The sequence below is a fragment of the Lepisosteus platostomus genome, chromosome 2 (assembly GCF_059453375.1).
Source record: "Lepisosteus platostomus isolate fLepPlt1 chromosome 2, fLepPlt1.hap1, whole genome shotgun sequence".
Classification (NCBI taxonomy): domain Eukaryota; kingdom Metazoa; phylum Chordata; class Actinopteri; order Semionotiformes; family Lepisosteidae; genus Lepisosteus; species Lepisosteus platostomus.
Window position 1 is genome coordinate 78,815,654 of NC_142612.1, and position 25,826 is coordinate 78,841,479.

The 25,826-nt window shown below is 47.7% G+C and overlaps 1 protein-coding gene across 21 annotated transcripts in view; it reads right to left on the minus strand.

Annotated features, from left to right (window-relative positions):
- The window catches only part of dlg1a (discs large MAGUK scaffold protein 1a), a 173,168-nt gene that overhangs the window by 133,826 nt on the left and 13,516 nt on the right, over nucleotides 1-25,826 (minus strand). For 20 of the 21 annotated variants that reach the window (XM_088621248.1, XM_088621039.1, XM_088621032.1 and 17 more), the window contains exon 3: nucleotides 22,566-22,732. In XM_088621248.1, the coding sequence (XP_088477374.1) occupies nucleotides 22,566-22,732 (167 nt within the window). Of the gene's footprint in view, nucleotides 1-10,419; nucleotides 11,068-22,565; nucleotides 22,733-25,826 lie in introns of those variants that run through there. The other variant, XM_088621182.1, reaches the window with a different exon arrangement.

The window sequence follows — 25,826 nt, forward strand, 5'->3', positions numbered from 1 at the left end:
CTCACACAAAGTGCACTGGTGCTTCATGTTGCTCTGCACTCAGACAACTTAACTCTCCTGAGCTGACATCATTTACCGTGGTGCTTTTAATTACTTGCAGAGCATATTCTAGCCAGCTCAGATCACAGTACCCACAATATTGATACTGTTCACTGTGGCAAGCTAAAACTAGGAAAAGCCTAACTGCACTTTCAAAAAACTGGCACGATGTGAAATATTCTTGGTTTCGATAGTGGTTTTTTTTTTGTTATTCCCAAAATTTTGCTCCCAGCAAACAGACGGCCTGAAAGAGACCAGTAATATAAATTAAATAACTCCTTACACTTATATAGCGCTCTTCTGGACACTCCTCTCAAAGCACGTTACAGGTAATGGGGATCCTCTCCACCACCACCAATGTGGAGCCCCACCTGGATGATACAACAGCTGCCACAGTGCGCCAGTCCGCTCCCCACACACCAGCTCTCAGTGGGGAGGAGAGCAGAGTGATGAAGCCAGTTCAGAGAGGGGGATCATTAGGAGGCCATGATTGATAAAGACCAGGGGGAAATCTGGCCAGGACACCAGGGTAACACCCCTACTCTTTTCGTGAAACGCCCTGGGATTTTTAATGACCACAGAGAGTCAGGACCTCGATTTTACGTCTCATCTGAAGGACGGCACCTTTTTACAGTATAGTGTCCCCGTCACTATACTGGGGCATTAGGACTTGCATAGACCGCAGGGTGAGCGCCCCCTGCTGGCCCCACTAACACCACTTCCAGCAGCTGCCTTAGTTTTTCCCTGGTCTCCCACCCAGGTACTGACCAGGCTCACACCTGCTGAGCTTCAGTGGGCTGCCAGCCGAGATCTGCAGGGTGAAACGGCTGCTGGAATACCAAGTGCTCGGGGCAGAGAAGAGAAATAATCCTACGTGGAAGCAAACCCCTGGCCAAAAATAAAGATAAAACAAACTATGAAGACTTTACAGTTTACGTTCATCGCCCTGTCCACTTCCTCCCTCCTTCCACACAGCTGGTGCTGTCCACATGCTGCCTGAAGATTACCCTCCGCCATTTGAGCAGATGCTTAATACCTCCAATCAATAAAGCATGCCCCGGTTACGGCCTGCATGCTTGCATGTGATGAAATCTTCAACCAGGGAAGTCCTCTAACTTCCTGACCGAAATACTACAGGCCCTTCCAAAGACAATTAAAGGATCAATAATAAGCTTCTTAAGATTACGGCGTAAGCTCACAATGAAAACCCATATTCCCTCTCGCTGGCATTAAGCACATTTCAACAAGAAACCAATGTTAGAGGAAAAAAAAGGTCAAACAAACACCTTTACGGTATTGTAACTGGAAAGAGCACAGGAATTTCTAAACATGTTTGTTTTTAAAACACATTCCTTCCAGGAATCCCTTAACTACTTTCTGGGACACAAGCCCTGATATCAGTCGGTTTACTGCAAAGTCCTGATACGATACTGTGGTCACTGCATTTATCTGGAGCTTGCCTCTGCTTCTGTCCAAAACGCACATTAGGCTGCTGTGCACCACCATAATCACAGACACCTGAAGCCAGATCATTGGCACAACCTTCTGATCACCAAAAGAAACATGGGCTCCTTTCTCGTGCACACAGGCGCAGAGCACGTTTCTGAAGCCTTACCAGGGATTCAGGCAACACTTCTGGTTTTAAGATGCAGACTGGCCACGGCGCAGGTCTGCAAAGCAGTCCTTTTCACTGAAGCCTCTGAAAGACTGCAACAACTGCTCTGTCTGCAACAGACAGTACCAATCTGCCATTTGGTAAAAGCACTTAAGGGTTCGGTTTTGGAGGTGAAGCATGTGGTGGCCTGGCGCCCCATAAAATTGTAAGGGCACAGCATGGCAGTTTAGGGTTACAGTTCACAAATGCCTTTACTCTTTGAGGCTCGTCACTAATTTCTTCCAGGCCCGCACTCCATCTGTGTAGAGAAAGCACCTTCAGAAGTCTCAAAGCTTGAAACACATTCTTCAGAACAGGTGCTTTATATGCCATACTCCTATAGTATTTAAGCAATATGCGAAAAGGTTGCAGAACTCTCACATGCGGATGCCGAGCCACGATCGTTAGATACTGAATCACTGGCGTAAATGTCAGAAATAAGTGGCTGTGAGGGGTAGGAGGCTGGCATGGTGTCAGACAAAGCTGCAGAGGGACCGTGGGAGGAGAACGCCGGGTCTCCTCCTGTGCGTCGTAACGCACACTGGAGGTCAGGAGGAGGCTGAGCTGTTCAGGAGTAAAACTGGGGGGCTCCGAACATGCTGCCATCAATCCAGCAACACCCGCAGGGACCCAGCAAATAAGAATACCCCTGAAGGCCCTGAAGTCCCTGCAGATTCTTCAGCTGTCACAGGACAGCTCTGCAGATTGTCTGCAGAGAGGCACAGGGTTGAATTTAAACTTTGTGAAGCTAGGAACCGCTGAGCTTCACTTTAAAAGACCGGATTGAAAAAAATCAGCAGACTACAATCAAGGGATAGATCTTCGTTCTGTTTCGAAGTAGGAAGGCCCAGAGCCTCGGTCAGATTGTAACTAGATTCCAGACGCTTCCTAATTTTCTAGCTCAGTTCTCCTCAAATAAGCCAAAAGGGCCAAGCATGCATCGATCTTGAAAAACATTTAATCCCTGCTCAGAGTTATCTGTGGTAAAGTACCCAAGCCACAGTGGAAAGAGGGGGTGTGTCGGAATGCTGAGAATCTGAAAAACAGTGTGCAGTTTCACAGCAGCCCTAAATGACTCTTGTGCAGTACTTTTCTGTGAAAGAACAGAAAAACACAGCAGCAGCAGCAGCAGCAGCAGCAACACCCCAGCCAGCATGGCAGGAGAACGTGTGCACGATACTGTGCAAATTAAAACTGGAGTATCGGAGCTGTGAAAACGAAAGGAAAAGCAGCACTACCCCCACAGCAAGTGCATGGAAAGATTTCAGGCCTGAAATGATGCAACCTAATCAAAGTCCTCTAAATGCACCACTGCCTTGAAAGAGATTAAAGCATTTTAAGTCTGTACAGCTGGCTGGCTTTCCTGTCCCTACTGTAGGTAACGCCTGTCCATCGGCTCGACAAACTTACACAAAGGATTCACTTCTCTTACAGACACTGCATTCCTAACTTTTGAAACGCTTGGGCTACAGCCATACTGACCAGCAGGCACGATCCGTGCATGAGCAGTACCAAACCTAGCCACCGTCACATTACTCTCATAAGCCAAGCTAGCAGTGAAGAGTAAGAGCAAGGTTGTGGGTGCAGATGCCAGGTAGGGGACAGGTGTTGTACTCCTGAGTGAGGTGCTTCCTGCTGACTGCTCCAGCGAAAAGCCCAGCTGCACAAAAAATGGGCACAAATTTAAGCTGCTTTGGATAAAAGAGTCAGGCAACTAAGAAGTTACATACTGGATCCTTAAGTGGCCTTTAGGGAGACTTGTACATCTAGAGGCACTGTTGATTTTAGGGAAAATGTCTGGTTATGCACAAACAGCTGTAAAAAAAACCATCCTGTAGAGCTGCACTTAAACAATTCCAGAGCCACTCGCCATCATGGACACCAATAAACTTGACTCCTATTCCCCACCGTATTTTCAAGTTCAAAACTCTGTACCCAGCGACAAAACCTGAAACCTAAAGAACAATCAAACCAAGGGATCCAAAATGAAGTCACGAGTACTGCAAAAGGCTGTACTGCGTTTCTGTAAGGGCACTGACTTTCAACAAAATCACAGAAGAGCCCTATCCACACATGTCCAGTCACACACATGCTAAATACACCAGCCTATCAGGGTGGTCTCCCACGCAAGCTGGTGTCATGCCAACACCTCCAGGTTTTGTCTTCTACCAAATGCCTGAAGAAGACAAAAGGCTATACTTTTGGCTGTTCTGTTCAACTTAAAAATAACAGGAGAGGCACTTGTTGAAGTCAGTCCTTAAATCCCTGCAAGAAAGGGACTCATTTCTATACAAGACTATCATAATAAATAATGTTTATTCATTTAGATTAAAAGCATGTAAATTGACAGAACATCTGCTAAATCAATTTTAAGTCCGCAATTCTTAATATCTTTTATACATTAAGAATTTTCTTGATCAAAGGGTATATTTCACAAATGCACATCGTGTAATTTGAAACAAACAGGGCAATGTTAATCTTCATCCCGATTTTCTTTTCAAACATTGCCTTACTGTATCTTGAGCATGTTTGAATGATCAAAAGTCTTTTGAAGTTTAACACACCATGTCAGACGACTCAACAAACTGAACACAAATTCTGCACTCTAACATAACTGACAAAATGAATCTGCAAACATTTTCACAGGTTTCCTTATTTACAAAAGGTTTTTCTGCTTGAGGAAGAAATTAAAAATTCATGAACTTTATCTGTGCAAGAGGTAGCCTGGGCCCGATTATCGATTTCCTCTGGTTGCCCTGCAAGGGGAATTAATGTTTGAGTCTTCCTTTTAAATTCTTAATGATTTGTGGCTTAATGAATACATAAATCTGGTCTAGCACATTACAACAGTGAGGACTGTAAAACCAGGCTTTATTTCCCCAAAAAAAATCAATCACCTGTTTTTATAGGTAATCAGTCCATCTGAATTCTTTCTATCACAAAAAAAGATAATATAATGCCAATGTCAACTTAAGGGACACAAATGCTGTACTGTCATTAAACACTGCAATATTTATTGCAGTATCTCTCATTTAACATGGCAACAGCTTATCCTGAGACAAACCAGCGTAGGCAAACCTAAACACATTTAAAGACACTATTCTGCCATTAGATTAAGCCACGGCACAGCATATGACCCTGCAATGCCCTGTGATCAGCTTCCGATTGCGAGAGAAGACTCATAGGATGATTAGGTTAGATTGAACGGAAACCGCCACAGCAAAAGCTTCAAAAGCCGACAGAAAACCACACGCACCTATTCACATTCATCTGGTCTGCCAACAAGCTACCCAAGAATTTTGCGAAACAGCCAGAGACTAATGTATTAAATTCACTCGGCGCTCACAAGACCTGTGAAGTTGTGCAGACTGCCCCACAGCCTCAGGAACGCCTTCCCATGTGGCGCTGTGCTCCACTCAAAACTAGAAGCCCGAAGGCATACAAGACTGGGCTGAAACCAATCAAGCCCAAAGGCATTACACCTTGAACAGCAGCAAGAGGCCCACAATTTTGCTAATTCTTGACTTTAGGTTTCCCAAGAAGGAATAAAGTTCATAAGAAAAGTTGCAAACAAGAGGAGGCCATTCATTCCTCCAATCGAAGTCGCTTGGTATTTGAGAAGATCCGAACCGTGGATCTCATCCAAGCCGTTTCTTGAAAGACATCCAGGGTATCGGCTTCAACAGCGCGTTTGGGGAAGCTGCTCCACGCCCCAGCCACTCTCTGCATCTTCTGCGCTCTGCCTTCAGGAAGACATCAAGACGGCGACCTGTTTTCACGCTGAGTGGGGCAGCTTCCCATGAGGAGGGGCCAAAGGCAAGTCATCCCAGCACACAGCTCGTGAACTCTGACCCTACCCAGGAGCAGAGCAGCACCGAGAATGACGCTTCAGGGTCTACATCTAGTCACTCTGAAATGTCTTTCCAGCAGTCCCCCGATCTTGAACGTTAAGGGTAATCTAAACCACAGATCCACGGGATTTACCGGTCCACACTCCACTGTGATACCCAACAGGGCCACAAAGCTGGATTCAAACAAACACTACGATCCAGACGGACGTTTTGAAGATGTAGTGCATGCCGAAGCACGGCAAGGGAATAAAAACAGGAAAGCGCAGATGGACCTGTCTGCTTATTTCTCATGCAGCGGATAAGAGGGAGAGGCATTTCCAATTCCATTTGTTAAATATAAGAGACGATTTCTCCAAACGGAGCCCATTTAGACTAAAACAAAATTACTATGGCCGTTTGAATCTTTCTAGCAACAGCTCTGGCCGAGCCATTCCAAGACCGCACGACGCGATCTGCTTTTCCCACTTAGACCCCCCTGCCAAAACCCTCACAGCTGCAGGACACAGTCAGCGGGAAAGGAGTCAGAAATGCCACCGACTCTAGCGCGGCCCTTTTCATCAACGCTGCTTACTGGGGAAGTGGGGAGCAGGCCCGCACTTTTTAATCTTGCTGCGTCAAAAATAATTACCGGCAAAGGTCGCTGCCCAACGCAGCAGGGGGCGCACAGCCAGCCCCTCGCGGCGCCTGGCTGCCCGGTTCCGTGTGTGGCCGCGGTGCAGACCAGCGCGTGCGGCGGCGGCGAACGAGACTCTCAGCACGCCGCTGCAGGAGGGAAAGGTCAGAGGGGCTCCCGTCTGGCCAGAGCACAGGGAACAGCATGAAACGCCTCCCTTTCAAAGAGGCGCCGGCTCTCCCAGCCCGTCCTGGGGAGGGCCCGAGAGCCGATACGTGACACGACCACCCCGTATGATCACGCGTGCACAGTCCGTCTTCGATACGCCAAAGACAACTCGGGACACCAAGCCCTGCTGCATTGATGACTCGATCAAGGACAATTTTAATTGCTCCCCATATTGAGTTTTCGGGAATTGGCACTTCCACTTTCACGCTGGCCTTTTAAAAATAGCTGTCGGACTGCGTTACAGAGCGACTGGGATTCTCCCACAGATCGCCGGCGCTCACAGGAAATTCTCCGGTCCCGTCTGGGCTGTGGGTCATCACAGGTGCTGCCTGAGCGTTGCCAGGGATGGGCAACAGCGCCCCCCTGTGGCCTGCCAGCAGGACGCGAGCTGCAGGACCCCTCACCCCTCCGGCGGAGGCGGAGCCTGTGGGTCTCGGGGCGCTCAGAGCGCAGGCGGCTTGGCACCCGGGGGCGCACTGTGGGGGCCGGTCGAGCGCGGCCCTCACCTGAGGCCAGCGACCAAGTCGAGACAACGAACCACTAATGACGTCATATTAAAATAAAGGACAGAAAACGGCAAAGAGTGCCCCTGATCGCTCGAGCACGTTAGAGTGCTTTTCGTTCTAAGACCCTTGAGGGAACCGATTTCAAAAACAAGTGGAAACGACTCCAGCAGGCAGGCAGTTCAACCAGTATCAACCCCACAATTAGAGTCATAAAGAGCATTTCTTTATATACAAGGCTCAAAACATAGCATTATCTTGAGCTCCCTAAATCAGACTCTGGCTTTGGTCAGTCACGGGGAAGGTGGTGGGGGTGGGGGCTGGGCTGCTCTCCAAGCGCCAGGGGCCCGAAGCAGGTAAAGGCCATTTCGTCTTCTCTCAGTGTGGCCATTACGGGTGGGAGAGCGGCCATCCATCTCACAGCCTGCTCATTAAACTAATTAGTAGACTGTGAAAACCCATCCAGGCAGTGAAGGGGAGGGGGAGAAATAACACATTTAACAAATAAACAAATCAAAAAGGGTGTAGAAGCATCGCAAGGACTCTCATTCTTCAAACAACTGGGCTGATTTAGATACGAGTAATACATTTTCTGGCCTTAAGACAAGGGGTTAGAGTAGATAACTTCAGTAATAGATTGCTTCCCCCCCCAACGGAAATCTTCAACCTCACACACTATGGAAAGAAATGAAAGAGTCTCGTCTGATACTTGGAGCCAAGCAACTTGTGAGAATCGGACTGTCTCTTTCCTCAGATACAGATGCCGTGAGAGAAGACCGACGCATCTGGGCTGTGGAACATCCCACACAGGACAGATCGCACAGCAGCTTAGTAGTACTTTACTTCTGAAACTGTGGCCCTTTAAGACCAAAAGCGGGAGACAAGGCCGGATTCTAAAAATCAAGTCTTTCCTATGTCAAAGGAAGCTCCTATCCCTCAAACAAGCTGCTAAGAGAAAAGGTTAAACGGCACTTCAGTCAGTTCATCTGCTTCCAAAAGCAATTCCTCCAGCACAGCTCTGCTCTCGAGGTATAAAAGGAGACTCTCCAGAAATAACGATCACCCTTCGCCGGCACAACTGATTTGGTACCGATTTCTTTTACAGGCGAGGAGCCACGCTATCGTGTCATGCTGTCGGGCAGCGCCTACACAAGAGGAGAGGCGAAATAAAGACTCACTCCACACACAGCAGGTATCCCCGGAGCAGAGGCACGCAGCTGTGGGGGGGGCAGGGGGAATGAAACTCAGTCATGCAGCAAGAAAGCAGGCAGCGACGGTGTGCGCAATGGATCCGAGCACCGTGATTCACGAGCCCGCCCCTGACTGCGTGGTCGTCTGGTGGGCTGCCCACTTCGCAGAGGCTGCCGTGACTCAGGCCCCTCCACCCCCCCCCCGGGAGCGTCCACCACCAAGAGCACAACTTCAAGATAAGCAGCCTGGCTTAATCATGGCAGCAAAAGAAAAAAAAACGGCGCAGGCGGGTTTCAAAGAGAGCCGTGGGGCAGATCTCTGAACTCCCGCGGTCTAAATTCAGCAAGGCGGACACTGCTGCACCCCAGGGCAGGGCCCTGCACACTGGATTTCTTCAGAAAGCGCTGATGCATAAATCAATTTGTACTAAACAAAAACCTCTGTAAGCCACTTTGCATAGAAGCATCAAACAAACGCAAATGTTGAAGGACCTCAAAATTTGAAGTTTTCCCCAACACTTGACCTCTTTTTGCCAGATCACCAACACCCCCCAACTATCCCTCTCTAGAGTCCCTCGCCTGCGTTCTAATTCTGAGCTGGCAGCGTGACAGTTCGCGTCAGGCCCTGCACGAGCCCGAGCTGCGGCGGGCACCACTTGGTGCGCCGCGCCGCGCCTGCTGGACCGGCTGCGCTGCCCACGCCCTCTCAAGGGGCCCCTCGGTCCAATACGACAGGCCTCCGCTTGTTAAGAGAGAATAAACACAATGGCCTTTCGCTGCAAACTGCTCTCCAGGTCGACGTCTGCTCAGGCTGAGTAACATGCTTCAGAGACGTCCGAGAAAAGTGGATTTTATTTCCCCTCCTTAAGAAGGAGTATAAAGTTACTGCAGATAAAGCCAGCCGCCTGATCTTAACAGACTAGGGAACACATCTGAAGGCTGCCAAGAGACTCGACATGCTGCCTTCTGAAGTATTTATTGCCACCCCGAGACCGACAGAGCCTTTGAAGGGGGTCTAGAATCAATCCATTTCCAAATGTTTGAAGCAGCACTTTGATCTACAGAACACTCTGGGGGTCTGTTGTGACAGGGTCAGAACATGTAAACACTCCTCTTAATTTATCCCTGTATGCATTGTTAAGGGAAATTTCCACTTCATTCTTCCTGTAAAAACAAAAGTCCTGCACACACACAAAAAAAAGTAAATAATCCACGCTCGCGCTTACTTACATAAGCAACTTGGGGCAGAAACAGCACTTCAGAACCAATTCTGAACAACAGATAAAGACTACAGACCATTAGTTCTGCCTACGTGTTCTTTCTGAACCGTCACCATGGTTACAGTGATGCAAACTAAGCCTACAACGAATTTCGGAAGGGCAGCACATCTGGAGAGAAACGCAACACGGACACATTGCCGCAGAGGACAAATCCGAAGTTAGTCAACTCCATGGAAGGCGTTTATGTCCCACACTAGCGCTCAGCGGAATCGATCTGTAAATACTCCACAGCCCTTTCCCTGCTCGGCGCTGTATTAAGCGCGGCGACACATTTCTCCGCTACGCAAAAAAAAGGACAGAGGTCTGAGCAGGCGGGCGACCCCAGCCCTCCCGATAAACCGCTGCCCGCAGAAGGCACGGCTCGGCTCGCAGGCCACTGCCCCAGCTCTGGCCACACACCTCTGCGTATGAACACTTGACCCCCTTCAATCGACGCCCTGCGGTTAAGGGGAAACGATTTCAAGCCAAGCCGATATTGCGACTTCGTACCCCACAGCCCCCCCGCTTGTGAAAACGGTTTCTTCTGCTCAGGCTGCAGAGCGGCGCCATCAGTGCAAGACGGCCCCAACTGGATCTAGTCCGAGCGCATTAACTTTCTCAAGACACCGTCTTTCATTAAAAAGTGGCTGTAAAAAGATCTGCCCCGGTGCTATAAGTTACGCCGACTTCTCCGCTCGGCTCTGTTCGGCTCCGACACGCTCTTGTGTTCAACTTTTCACCAGCAGCCACTGTCTCAACAGGACTGAAACAAAAACCGGATTAACACCTGGAACACTCTGTTCAATCGCGCGTTAACAGGGCTGTCTGAACATCCATGTGTCGGGCTGAAGACTCATGCGTCTCAGGACCCTCGGATATCTGCCATTTCCACAGCTCCTTCGTGGTACTTTTTCCCACAACTAACAAGAGAAGGAACAGGGAGCGCAGCCCCCCTCGGTGGGTCTCCGAAGACCGCCACCTGGACCCAAGACAAGAAACGGCGCTGACCTTTGGCAGGCTGGGAAACACAGCCACGCTGCCCGCGGGGGACGAACCCCTGAACCCCCAGGCTGGGCGCTTACCTTGGTGGTGACGATACACAGGCAGTCCATCCTTCCGGCGGAGTCCCGGCCTCAGCATCGCATGGTGACCCCCCGCAGCCCCCGGCAGCCCCACCTCGCTGCCGCTCTCGGAGCGCAAACCGCGGCGCCGCCAGTCACGGGCGTCTGAGCGCAGCGCACGCATACACCGCGGACTCTCGGGGGAGGGTCACAAGGCTGGTCGTCGCGGCCGGTCCCGGAGGTGCGAGGTCCGCATCCTTCAGTTCCTGCCAGCGGGAGCAGGGCGAGCGACCTCCGGGGACGGACGGGCGGACGGACCGACTGCCCGGGCTGGGGAAAGCTCTGAAAATCTTCCCGGCAGCGCGATCAGGGTGACAAGCGCTCCGACGTGAGGGGCTGCAGAGAGCACGCCAGCTCTTACTCACCGACTCCAGCAGCTCTGCCTCCGCCGTTTCATTAACCCTCCACTCGCCGTCTCGCTACGCTGCCTCCAAAAAAAAAAGCTAAATCAATCCCGACCTGCGTCCCCCTTGCGCCTCTTCCCGGCTTCACTCCACAAACCCGAAGTCAAAATCGACTTCGAGATCCCCCACGGTCCCGACAGCGAGAACGGCGAGTGGGGAGAGGGGGTGGGCCGGCCACGGAGAGACGAAACGCCAAAAGAAAACGGTGCTGAAGAGGGGGAGGGCGGGACGAGCCCGCTCCAGAGCCGTTCACACATCCGCAGCCCGACAAAAACGCCGTAATTGACTTTCTCGTTCCGTAAACCAGCGGAAGAGTCCATTCCTGAAGGCTGGCAGAGGGGTGCCGACGAGCCAGTTGCGGACCCCGGGGGGCTGCGGGCTCTCGGCTCCCACCCACTGCGCCCCGCTAAACTTTTGAATCCATCAAAGCGGCCGCCCCAGGGGAAAAACACGGGCACAGACCCACGCCAGGCGCTCCACACACCTGGCACCGCGCAGGGGCGGCGGGCGGTCCGGACCGGATCAGGCCGGCGGTACTTCTCGGGGGTGCAATCGAGGCGGTCCGGTGCGTTATCAGCGGGTGGGAAAATGAGGCGCAGCAAAGCATTCCGCCCCCGCGGGCCGCCCGGGACCTTTCCTGAACACACCAGGTCAGGTCACAGCACGGCCCGAGGTGTCCATCAACCGGTTCAGACAAACCGCTAGGAGAAAACTTGGATTTAGCCGCGAGGGTAACGGTTACATACAGATTACACACAAATGCAGCTTAACTACTATTTTTATTTTGTTATACAAGATCGGTGTTCCAGTACAATTAAATGCTATCTACGCTCCCACGGCAGCTGGCGCCAGGACAGGTCCAGTGTCGGACAGAGGTAGTCCGGGGGGGGGGTTTGCGGAGCCGGACACCCCCAGAGTGACGCTTACCGTCGGGGAAGGAGCTCACGCCTATCCCCCGCCCCCCCCCCCGAGGGGCATCACTCTCTTTTCGGGGTGCTGCTCCAGCCTCGTTCAAAGTCAAAAGTTTTTTTTAAAAAATCATTTTAAATTTTCTCACGGGGACGCGATTTTTAAAAAGGTGCCTCCGCATCGCGCCTCTTCCCCTGCGGGGTGGGACCTGAGCCCACCCCGGCGAGGCGGAGGCACCCCCTGGGGCCGCTGTCCGGGTTCCGGGCAGCTGGTAAGCCAGCCGCTGGCCTTGAGAGAGAGGCCACCCTCGTCAGCAGCGAGGGTATGAGGCTGCTCACAGCTCTGAGCGACGAGGCTGGAAGCGATATGCTCGAAGGGGGTTCTTTTCAAAACGCAAGACTGAGTGCAGATGCAGGTGAACCACCGGTGGGGACACACCGACAGGTCAGGTAAAGCCCCCAGTTAGCAAGCTGCAAGCTGGACTCCCGGTGCACTCGTTTCAAGCCGAACGCCCCCTGCTTTCAAAAGGTAGGGGGGGGGGTCTCTCTTACGTTAAAACCAGCCAAACACTGAAATAAAAAAAAAAACTAAATGGACGATTTTAACCAAACCCCTACTGGTGTCAGAATTCGCTTTCCGTCCGGTAGCAAGATTTCGAGGGGGGGGGGGGGGGGGGGTTTGAGTGGGACGGGACGGGACACAGGACTGCTCCAATACACATCCGCGCTTCGTCACTCTGATCCACTCGGCACAACAGCGATGTAGGGCGGGAGAGCCACACGGAGTGGAAGACTGTATTTAACTAAATCGTTTGGCAGAAGAAAAAAAAAAATTGGTCCCAAAACTGTCAGCCAAGAGTGTGCGGGAGATTTAGACGCCGATATAAAGAAGAAATTGACTTTGGCGCTCCTCTCCCGGGGACTTGCCCTATTAAGTGAGCAGAAGGAACTGCGGCCTAATTAAAACTGAAGTGATGCCGCGGGGGCGGTGCGCGCAGGCTGTCCATGACCACATTCCAAAAGCACGACAGCTGCAGATCGGTCTCCAGCGATACGGAGGCTCGTAAAAAATAGGAGGAGTGGGAGATGCAACAAGGATTTAAGGAAAGAGGGGGACATCCGATGGAGAAGATCAATTGAAAACAAAAGCCATGAGAAGCACAGAGCGAGCAGAAAAATCGCGGTCACCCGTGGACGCCATGGGCAGATTGGGGATTCCCACCTCCGTCTTGCTGCTCCGCCCACCCATCCATTTTCCAACTGCTTCTTCCAGTACAGAGCCGGAGCACAAGGCAGGGAACACCCTGCGCGGGACGCCAGTCCATCACTGTGTCCCTGCCTCTCCGCGCGCCCACACTGACATGCCAGAGAGAGTTCTCTCGCAGGCCCGTTAGCAGGTCTGTGGACTGTGGGAGGAAACCAGGAGCACCCAGAGCAAACCCCCGCGAACACGGGGAGAACATGCGAACTCCACACAGACAGCACCCCGGGAACTGAATCCAGGGCCCCAGCACCGCACCCCCGTGGCTCCCCGGGCCGAACCCAGGGTAACGTCAATAAACGCCAGCCTGGAAACCAGTGTTGAGAAAGTTCACCGGAGAACCTAGTTCCGTTTCCCGTTGGCGTCTGCAGCGGAGGAGGATGCAGAGACACTGGCGAGGCAGAGCCTGTGCAGGTTTTAACAGACTGTCAAACCAGAAATGTGGTATTAAATGCGATTCCTGCAAATCCCAATTACACATTCCTGCAGCAAGCAACGTCATGGCTTTTCCCAAACCGTCAAAATAAAAAAATTCCAAGAGGACGCCATAACCGACTCAACCGAGGATGATGGGAAGATGATACTTGCAAAGGAGGCCTCTGGGACTCGCCGTAACTGGTTCGCAAGTTGCTATTGGCCACCTCTCTGAAAGCCCCTTGAGAGCAGTCTTCAAGAGCAAGGCAAGGCAGCATGTTCCAGACAGACAGCTCTCTGTGTGAAGACCAATGTGCCTCCTTTAAGGCCAGTGAGTACAGGACTGGCACGATCACAACCACCTTTACAGTGAACAACTGAACCAGTGGTTTAAAAAACACACAAGTAAAGTAACAGTTATGTCGGATCGAAAGTGACAGATGCTTTAGTCAAGTTGCAAGACTGTGATATGGCAGTAGGGTCCTCCATCTTCCAAAAAAGCCTGTCTAAACAAATGCTCTGGAGCTTTTAAGGACTTCATTTCACAAACTGAGTAAGACTAGTAACCAAGTATGAAGACAGACTACTGCATGGTCTGGACAATAACAGAATAAAACCCTCAAGATGTTATCATACTCTGGAAGTTACACAGCTAACTCCTCTGTGAAAGATGTGCAGACACACATCACAGCAGAATGTGTTATAGATGCAAAGACTGAGAAGACCAATAAAAAAACAACCCAACAGAACTTTGTTTAGACAAAGTACATCTATATATACGAGACCTTGAGATGGCAAGATCTGGAAAACATTTCTTGATACTGTAGAAATGGAAATTGCCATTTTCAACCATTAAAGCAGTAAAACAAAAGTTGGTCAGATGATGCAAAGTGGTTTGTGATTCTCTGAAGGACAGAACAGTGTCGTTTTAATGAAGCGCTCAAACACACTTTCGCATTTTGTTGATCCCTGTGCTGCCGTGTTCATTCCTTGTGTACGAAGCTGAACCAATTCAGGGGCTTCAAACTTCCTCATCCGAGTTACTTTAAGCAGAAAAATCGGACAAAAGCATTATTGTAGCCTCCAGTGTGGCTGTTAATCACCTATCTGGCGTTCCATCCGGTTTTCCCACACGTCGCCCAGTGTAGCCTTTAGCTGGAGGTGGATGCACTGCTTCTTGTCGAGAGGCTTGTTGAAATGTAGAGGGGCACTTCTACAAGTGTCCTGTAAATATTTGCACTCTGGGTCTCGACGGGGATGCAGATCTTACCGCGACCACGGAGAAAGCACCTCTTGGAAGCAGCACAGATGCTGTGGCTGAAGGCAGGGTACGTGGTGCACGTATCCCCAGGCAGGTACGGTGGAGGCGAGGTCATCTGTCAGGTGCTCCCCGTCAGCTTTGCAGAAGCCCCACCTTGCGGATGCAAGTACAGATGTTCGGAGCAAGTGGGGGGGGGGATCTTGCAGAGGACCAGCCAGGAATGGTGTAGGGGGAATGAGGCAAGCGATCAAGGATCGTCCCTGGTGTATGTAGGGTAATGGTAATGGTAATGTAAGGTGGCTGTTTCATCAAACATCTGTTTGACGTCTAGTTCGTGCATTCATCATATATACACATACTTAGGGGTCTCGAGGTTTGTTTTAACGTCGTTTCAGCCTGCCTACTGTTTTACTGAATTGTTTTTTTCCCTTATGCTCAATAAAAAGTAAAAGCAGAATCACAAATGGGGAAAAACAATGTCTCAAGCGCTCCCCATCCCTGCATTTAAAATTCTGGAGCAGCAGACCAGAACAGAACATTGTGCAACAGGTAACAACAGACCACAACCTTGTAAAGTACGATCCAGCAGAGAGAAAACCGATCCGATCAGCAGTGATTGATAAGCCACGCAGATCCAGGCATTTATTATACCCTACATGCTGTAATCCACTACAGCTCCAGGATTTCATTTACCTAAAGCACTACTGCACAGATGACAATGGATAACAAGAAATGCCGGTTTGCTCAGTCTTCCAAGCGTTTCTTTGCAAATCAAAAACAAAGTAAATTGCAAATATTTCATTTAAGTCACTGTAAGCTTAAAAACTATGTAGAGATAAAAAGTAAAATATTTGCCTTATTACAGTGAAACATCTTTACACAGGCCGAGGCCAAGATGACTTTTGTATGGGAAAACTCCACAAGTTACAGTTGTAACTCAACCCGTTTCTGCATAACAGTGTTCCGCTTTTAAAACTTGTGCTGTCAAAAAGCCCAATAGCAGTGTTATAAGGTCAGGTGTTCAAGGGTAGAACAAGAAGGATTCTGAAGCCGGTCCCTTCATCTCTGCGCTGGGATCCAGTAACAGTTGTCATACAGGTGCGATTTATTACGGTAGTGCATTCACCAGGAAACATCGCATCATGGCGCACGTATGGAGTAAAACACCAGAGTATCGTTTCACAGAGGAATGCTTAAGTCATCCAGATTTTTTTTTATCTGCCTCCCTAACCTAGTCCGAGTCTGTTTTTTCCTGATAGCCTTTATTTTTCCGTTCAGAGTCTAAAACAAGTAATACTAATGCAAATTTAACCTTGCTCGGAAAGAACTAAATCGACCCGATTTAATTGTATAAGTTTACTGGTTTCTAGCGCCTTTTATAAATTAGTTTATAATTACCGAGTTCCTATCAGTGATGTTCAGTTGAATATTGTCCTTCACTGGCAAAAATTGCAGCATGCCCACATATTTAAAACTTCGTTGATTAAGACTCAGCCCATAAGGACATCAAAAAGACAACTTGAAATAACTCAAGGCAGTTCAAAGCAAAGTCTGCACTCCACAATGACACCTACTACCTGATCAATGGGGGCCAGTTATACATCATCTCATAACCATTCCTCCATCTCAACATGGTTATCTCACTAGCACCAAAGACAGACAGCAAACAAAACAGACATCGACAATCCCACCTTTCACTCAATCAAGACAACGATGATTATATGATGACTACTGCTTACGATGCAGTACTGTAACCATTTTAAAATGTCCAATGTACATGAAAGCTTTGCTGCGCCAATGTCAGCAAGATGAAATGGTGCTTCACATGGTTTCTAATGAGGTTAGCAGATCTGCAAGTCGAAAAATGTCCAAGGTTAAACACTGGGATTTGGGCTCGCTGTCTCTCAGAAGAATTGGAGTGATAAAAACCTGAAACTTTCAGAAGTAGCGTACGCGGCAAGAAACATTTCACTGAAAGGAAGGCTTTAATTTATATATTTTAGGTAAATAAAAACGTGCACAGCAAAAAAAGGAACAGATGGCTCAAACTGCAGAGCTAATCTTTCCCAAAGACTAGATAAATGAAGAAGCTGCAATTGCAACAGCTGCCAAGGAGTGCTACAAGTATCGTTGTTTGTAATTGAATGTTTTACACCGGACATCTGCGCCCAGTTTTAAAATACTAACGACCTCCTTCTGCAGCTCCAGAAGTGCGATTTTATTTGGATGTCATTAGTGTAATCCAAAAAAGCCAATCGTTAATAAAAATAAAACAAAAGGGGGCGACTGTGTCCGATAATACAAGGTCTAAGGTCTCCTATACATCACAGCAAGTGTCAGGCACCCAAAGGCAACAGCAATCACACTGCCTTCCACCTCAGATTTATGTTTGACTAACTACAGTGAGCCCAGAAAGACCTCCAGCGTGCTCAGAAACCACGTGGCCCGCAGACTCCAGCAAACACAACGGATGAATATTTAATGTCCCTGGTTCTATGATTAATCTTCCACATCAAAGGGAGTCACTTGCCCTGTTCTGCGGCTTATCTTCCAAAAAGGATTTGAGATTTTATTTCTGACCTCCACAAAGTGCTTTCTCTTCTAACACATTTCTGACAGAACAGCAAAACCCCTCATGGGGTGACTATCTCCACGGGACATCCTCTTCTGCAAACGTCTGAGCATCATGCAGTTTATCCATTCAAAACGGAGTCTGCGCCAACTACAAACCTTTTCATCTCCAACTTTCACAGCGGGTTGCACAAGGTCATGAAACTGGGCAGCAGAGATCCAACTTTAGAACTGGTGACAAAAAACAACATGCCGTCAATCTGCTGAAGCTCTTTTATTACGGTTGGGCTAAAGCCAAAACACTATACTTGTTAAAAAAAAAACATCCAGGCCACCCCAGTAAGAAAAAGTGGGTTTTGAATCTACGGTTCTTCAAATATTCATCCATTTTAATGCACAACTTACCGCATTTATTGGAAGAACATAAAAGTTACAAATAAGAGGAGGCCATTTAGTCCATCTCACCCTTTTGGCAATTAACTACAACCGATAAGCTACATTTTGTCCCCCTCAACAAGAACATGAGTTACTATGAGTAACCCAAACAAAAAAAGGGCTTTCCTGGAAAGTTTGCACATCCTGTTCTGCCCCAGACATGAAAATGAAGGATCCTCTCGAGACGCACACTGTAGGTGACCCTCCCCGCCCTTGTGTTTTTACAGCACAGGGCCGAGAGCGATGGAGCCCATCAGGGGTACAAGGGAGAAACTACAAGCAGCGTCTGCAGCACATCACAAGAGAGAAGCTTTAAACACAAAGCTTGTTGCAGAGCATTTGGGTAGATTAAGCACTAGGAAGAAAAACATCCCTCTGAGACAGAAGTGCCTGATACAAGGCCTAGGAATATGCAGGTCGGCTTGTTTTCCATAACGCCTTTAGAACACCGAAGCATTTAAAGACACAGAAGCCTCATTTAATAAAGAATACCCTACCCACGTGGAATAAAAAGCAGGTGACTGAAGACCCAGAGCTGCAGGCCAATGAATGTCTGATCTTGACAGACACGGTCTGCAACCACCGATACCACAATGAGCCACTTTAAATCCCCCGTCAACCTGGAACAAACTGCAGCTCAGCTCCACTCCATGCTGGCCTATTACCTCTGTGAGCTTTTTAACATTTGGTAAACAAGGGTCAGAACAGGTCGCTGTTGCTTAATCTTCATGGTTTCAGGTATTAGCATAAAAGGTGAACCTGGGGCAAAGGTCCATTTAGTTTGCCCCCACCAACCCAATATTTTCAGGACCTCAGGTCCTGGACACAGCACACCGGCCCTCAGACAGAGAGGAACAGGTTACACCACTAGACATGCGGAGATGGGAGAAGAGAGCTCCATTAGAGAGCTGCATTACTCACCTGGCTGTTCTGAGAAGAAAAAGCTTTTACCGGCACATTAGTGTTTCATTAAGCAGGGAATTCTCCTAAAGAAGCCACATTATTCATGGGGAGTGGAAAAAAACACGCTCAGTCCTGCAGGGAAATACTTTAAGATTTATAACTTCATCTGGAATAAGAAATGCAAACCACAGCTGGCAGTGACAATGGAAATGTATTTTAAAAGGCAGCATACATTACTGATAAAGGCAAGAAATAAAGTCCCAGTGTGAGAGAACTTAAATGTATTTTGATTAATCACTGTTGCGCAAGGAATCTTAATGGACCAGCAACAGTTAACGAGTTTCTACTTCAAAATTGCCCACTAGAGTTCGGAGAGTTCATTCAGAACAGAAATCATATCCTTTACAAAAAGGAATTAAAACCAATACAAAATGAAAGATTTCGATTAAATCTAAATGCATTAAACGTACATTTCCACAAAAATTGCAACTGTAAATTGTAACTTCTAGGTTGAAGTGATTACTTGCTGTTTGAGATGTTACCGGACTTGACAACATGAGAATTCTAGGTGTACACTCACGTATGGTCTCCCTTATAAAGCACATCATACAGAAATCACGCTCCACTTTAATAAAATTTCCTCTTGACACCAGGGTTCACAGTAGCCTCAAGAAGCACCCCCTGAACAGGATCCTGGCTGTGCTGCAACTGGTATGGTCCTGGTCAAGATCCTGTCATCTGCCCCACCGCCCCACAGCCCTCCCATCCTCAGAGGGTTCTGGTGAAAGGATGATAATCTCATCTGAGGCAGCTCGGATCAAATTAGCTCTCCCCTTACCCTCCTCCTCTCGAGCACTCGCTGCCTGCCTTGCTCTATCCCCATGCCAGGCCACTGTCTGGCTTGTCTAACTTGATCAAGGCCTGAGCAGGGGCCCCTTAAATGAAGTAAATAAAATTACATTAATGAGAACAGCTTAGCCCTTCATTTTTCCTACTAGACGCATTTCATAATTGCTCAATTACTAACTAAAAAGAACCTTGGGAAAATACATTTTGCGCGCTCCGTCCTAAGCATGTGGAATAAATTAAACGACTTCAAGATATCTATCCTTCTGCTTTAAATAAAAGGCATCATGGGTATTTAAGAACCATTATGTATTGAAAATTCTTTAGGCCAGTACACGGCAAATTTAGTTCTTTTCTAGGATTTTAATTTTTTTTAGAAATCCTGCTGAATGCCATTAACCTTCGGCAAGAGGTTTCTGCCCCGTGGTCCTCTCAGAAGCGTGACCTCTAAGTTTAGGACTGTTACCCGAAGTCACCAGGTGGAAGATGAGCTGTGCAAACGTCATGTCAAGAAGCGAAGGAGGAAGACAAGAGGGGGCAGGCCAGCGGCGCCGTGTGCTGACCACCTCCCAGCTGCGCGCGCTGCACTGCGCCTGGATGGGCAAGGCAGGTCAGAACTGAGCACACACACGGGACGAGCTCCGCCATGCTAGCTACAGACACAGGAAGAGGGAAAGGGAAAGAGTCTCAAGGCGCAGGAGATAGCAGGTAAGGAGAGGAGTGTGTAGTCCTTGATTGTGCAGCTCCTTCCTGTGAAATAGCCGTTTCTCATTACCACATTAGGCTCTTACCAAAAACCTTTTACTCTCAATGCATCAGTATAACCCAATAAAGATCTTCAGGGTGCAGGGCTAATGTACTTCAGTAATTGTATTGTTTTTTTTACAGCAGAGCGGTTTTATGACAGCTGAAGAGGAGAATGCCATAAAAACACAGCATCTTCAGAGTCTGCTACTTAAATATTCAAGAGAATTAAACAACTTAAGACCACTGATGTGCCATCATTCACATGCACTGAACACCCGTTTCCAGCCCTTAAGAAGTGCTGAAATGCACACAACACGTTCGTAAACACAAAACATGTTCCTAAATACCTTTATACTTTTTTATGGGACTGATATCTGCAAACAAAATGAGAGAAAGATAATACAGGGTAATGAATTGTGAGGCTAAAAGCTTGCTATTTGTCATATTACATTAAATTGCAGATCGTCCATAAACAAACTAAAATTACACTCTGGCTGCAGGAAAGTTTGTCACTGCCAGCTTTGGCATAACTGCATTTCCTGATTTACAGCTGAAACATCTTGCAAATACACTGAGAAAATATTCTCCTCATTTGTCAAAGCCGAGCATCAGCATTTTCCATTTTCAGCTTTTAGAGGAAAAAAAAGTAATTAGATCTCATCAAATATTTGTCATTAAAAAAATCACGGCGCGTTCTGCTAAGAACATTCCAACAGAAAAGCTGCTCTGTAGCAGAAAGAACTGGGTCAGATTCCCAAAGCAAAACTTTGTTTAGACTTTGATGTATTTATCTGAAACCTAAACATTCTGAATGAGTATACATATGAACAGACGACTTTGAACACTAATGCGTCTCTTCCATTAATTCAGAAATGTACAGTCAATTGTTTTTAAAAAGGTGAAAAGCTCACTAACGTACAATTTACGGCCACTTGTACACTTTGTGGATGTACACAAAGAACGGGTGCGATTCTCTCTCACTAATACGACTCACATAAATGTGAACTAATGAAATTTAGTTTTGACCGAGAAGTGTAATGCATGGAGACAATGTACAAAATATTAAATTTCATTGGTGGTAATGTCAAGCCAGCATACCACATCTTTGGTGTCCCATGTGACAAAACAATTGCTCACGAAGGTGCTATCCAGCTCTTGCTGCAGATTGATCACTCAAGAGGTGTAACAATCCTACAGCTGATTCGGCCAGCAAAGCTGACGAAGCCAATTCTATCACAGCATCATCCACTGTACTAGTACTGTAGTTCTTCATATTAGTTCCACGGAAAACGTTCCTATTTGTCAAAACCTTTTTCTAAATCGACAAACAGTACCGTTTGTTGAATTCATCTTTTTGAAAAAACTTGGTATGATACAACCAGTATTGATATTCCACACAGAATGGACTTGAAAAGTCCAAGTTCGTGACATTTAGCTAACCAGACCAAACAGATTCAAGCTGTAAAAACTGATTCAGTGTACATGCTATATATCTGCAGAAAAGTCAGCTTTCCATATAGAGCTTCCAGCCTTGTCTAGAGCAAACACACCAACTCATTCTAGATTTGCGGCTGTGTTGCTTTAACCACTCAAATATGAATATTCAATTCAAAACAATGGATAGAACACTAAACCGTATTACCAGATAAATGTAAAATAAGCAAAAGAACAATTAAACCTTCAACATTGACAAATTCCAGAACAAACAAAAAACCACCACCACCAAACCACAGAGAACACCAACTGCACAGACCGCAGGCCAGACCCACCAGGCCAGACCCACCAGGCACTTAAAGCCGGATTCCTTTCGATGACGCCCCCTGATCTGACGGTGAGAAACTCTGGGGCTGCAATTCAGAACAGATGGGACAGTGCAGGCAAGTCAAGACGGCAGTCGGTTAGGGACCCAGGCTGTTAATGGGGAGGGCACCTCCCTCCTGAAAAAACCAGGAACTGCAGCATCTATGAGCTGACCTGCAGAGGAGTTTCCAACCTCAACCTGCACATTGGGTAATCCCCAAAATACCGGACTGCCAGGTGACGCAGGTTACAGCACTGTTGCTCTAGGGGAACCAGAAAGGCGTGGGCAGCACACGGGCTGCAGCACACACGATAGAAAGCCCGTGCACGCCCCCGAATGTCCCAGCCGCACAGCCACGTTAGCAGGGCTGCTTCTGCGCTGCTTTCGTAAAGCAGCACCGATGCGAAAGCAATAGAACCGCTCTACAGCCTTTATTCCCCAGCTCCGAGACGTTTCTCACTTCGCCTTTCCCCCACCCACACACACTCAGGACAGCAACGACACGTGGCAAAACCAAGGCAGGCTGCCTGCCAGCACGAATCTCTTCCAGGCTTACCTCTACGCTGGGGCTAAGGCTGCTGGGCAGGGTTTCTGAAGTCACAGTTGTGCTCGGAAGGCTGGAAAACTCCCACAGATTGACCGGAGGTGTGGGCTCTACAGGCTTCGGGGGCTCGACACATTTCTGATTGTCCAGTAAGGTCACTTCATAAAATTCCTGGATGTCTGCAGGAGAGGAAGAGAGGGCGGGAAATGAACACAGTGGGGGGGGGGGGGGGGGGAGGAGAGAGGAAACAATAAGAGGTATGCTTTCCAACAATGTTAAAACTTGCATTCACATTAGAAAGAAAAAAAACTTGTTAGGGTACTTTTACAGAAGCAGAACTTGTGCTAGTCTCTAGCACAGCAATAATTGTCGACGTGTGTAGTCAAGTTCATTTTAAATCTCAGCAGAGACAGAGAAGAGGTCATACTTTGCAAATGTTGAGTACCCAATCGTGGGGAAAGGACAAATAGGTGCATTTATAGATGAAATTCCGTTACAAGGCATAATCCTGGATTCACAGCCCTTATAGACATTCAGCAGAATAAAATGCCTGTCTTAGGAAAAACACAGAAATAAGTTGTTTTCTGTAGACTTTCACAACCTCCAGTGCAGGTTTAGCAGGGTTTAAAACTCCAGGGAACAACAGGAGGGGAAAGGGGTCCACTCTAAGTTAAACTAGAGCTGAAAGGAACAGGTGGATCATATGGATAAGCAAAGGCATTGAGAATGGCTCTCTGGCTCAGGATCTGCACCTGTGGCTGGAAGGTTGCCGGTTCGAATCCTGCGGACGGCAGAGGAATCCTACTCCGTTGAGCCCCTGAGCAAGGCCCTTCACCCCAGCTGCAACAGTGGCGCCTGATAAATGGCTGACCCTGCTCTCTGACCCCAGCTTCTCTCCCTGTCCATGCGTCTCATGGAGAGCAAGCTGGGGTCTGCGAAAAGAAATGCTTAATACAATAAATTTTATATGGCCACTAAAGTGATCTGATCTTTTTTTTGTAATTCATGTTATGGGTTCACTTATCTCCTGGATTTTTCTAGTGCTGGAGAACGATTCTCTAGGTCAGGTTCAGTGCCTACAGCAATCCTGGCAGAAGTGTTTGGCAGTTCTGCCTGCAGCCACCTCTTCACTTCACAACAGCAAGCTGACTTCCTCTCTTAAAGCTTCTTCATTGACAATGAGGACCACGTCCATAAGGCATTTTCTGCCACTGTAACTTCCTCCGACGCCTCTTGAGAAAAGGCCGTACTACAGAAGCATTAACATACCTCCCCCACTAATAGGCCAATGATTTTATTGAAACCTGAGGTTGAAAAACAGAAAGATGGTCTTTAAAAAAAGAGGGAAGTCGGATACAATCGTACTTCCCCGATATCATGGGCAGTCATTTTTATTGGTTCAGACCATCGCATTTTCTAAAAACCAGGAGTCGATCCTGCGCTTCTGAAATCTCCTGGATCGTTCTTGTACATGCGCTGCTCAGCTGTGCCAAACCCTCAACACGTCCTCCTTTGCCAGCTCCTGATGGCACTTTATCCATTAGCTTCAGGAAACAAGACCAGCGGCATCAGGAGCATTGCGAGATAAGACCCTCCTGACACAGTACAGAATGAAACTGGCAGCGTACGTGTCTCTGAACGCACGCACAGCTGCGGAGACTTAGGAAAGGATCATATCCGGCATCTCGGAACGCAGACCTCAAACTACATGCTGGAATTCATACCAGTGGGGCTTTAGATTACCCTTTGGTAATTAGATTTAGTTTGGGTGTGTGTGCGCGTGTGTGCACACAGTGGGGTGCGCTCATTAGACTATTCTATGAAAATAGGGGAGAATCAGGGGGGAAAAGTCAAACGTTTGATCTTCTAAATTTCTGAGAATCAATGCAATCAAATGGAAACATCAAGAGGAAAGTGATAAACGAGCAGCAAAAAAATACAGTGATGCTTTAGAATTACCATAAGATGGCTCAATCTTCCCAGTAAACGAACCTTTGAGGAAGTGCTCGGAACAGCGGGAAAGGCAGAGAGGTTTATTAGCGTGAATGGCACTGATAGAGAGCAGCGTTTTAGCTCCAATTTACTTCCAGGTGAGATGGCAGACAAAATTAATTAATTTCAGAATAAAATGTGAATTACCAAAGTTTGCAAAGCTCAATAAATGACCTTTCATTTCAGAAAAGCATTATTTACTTTTCAGGCTAACGGATAACGAGAATGTCAAGGCCCATCTTTAAAAGCTACCTTACCGTGCCAGAGAAGCTCCTGTGACTGTAGAAAAGGCACTACAGCCAAAAAAGAAAAAGGACAAGAAAATTCTTGAACTCGCAATGGGACAGAAAACACGTTCAATATTGGCTTCCATGAGAACGTAAGACCTGCAACGCCAAGAAACTCCAATCACTTTTAAATTACTTTAATACAATACCACTTCTGAAATCAAACACCACAACCTCTGGACACAGGACACCTGCACAGCAGAAATCAAGAGGGGCGCTCGGTCTAAAACAGCAGGCCAGTACGAACACCCACTTCACACAGCGACCCTTCAGAGTCGCACAGATAAAACTATACAGAATATCCAGTCAGGACAGATACAGTTTTGGCATCCAATTCAAGAAACGCCTACCCAAAGTGAACTGGTATTTAAAAAACAGCTTTGTCTTAGATTAAAGCCCCTAAAACATACAGCTGTTTAACAGGACTTATCAATGTATTTAATCAAGCAAGCCTAAATAATAAAAGCGCTTTTTCTAACTGTGCTTTTACAGCTTCCCATCTTCATATTAAGTATTTTATTAAGCAAAATCCTTTTAACTATCCTTCACAGTTCTGCACGATGTTGAGGTCTAAGCGTACGTGGTAACAGAATGACAGCATGATGTTGTTCTGGTAATGCCTCTTTTTAACCTACTGTCTTGGCGAATCTGTGCGGTTTCAGCTGTAGGTAGGAGAGACCGCAAAGAATGAAGAGAACTGGGGAAAAAATCATGGAATGGGATAACTCCTCACACCAAGCCAAAAACAGTTCATGCACACGCCAACAGGGAGGCCAACGGCCTGAACAGCTTGATGCAGTACTGGCAAAGTTTTCAGGCCACGACGGCACACACAGCTGCACAGTGCTTCGCAGTCAGAACAGTTCCACTCAGCTTGGAACTCTGCTGAAAAAAAATTCAATTGTTTGGGCACACTGCTAAATCACCCACGGTGCAGACTGCTTTACATGTCGCATACAAGCTAAAATAATTACCAACATCCTCTAGAACGGCA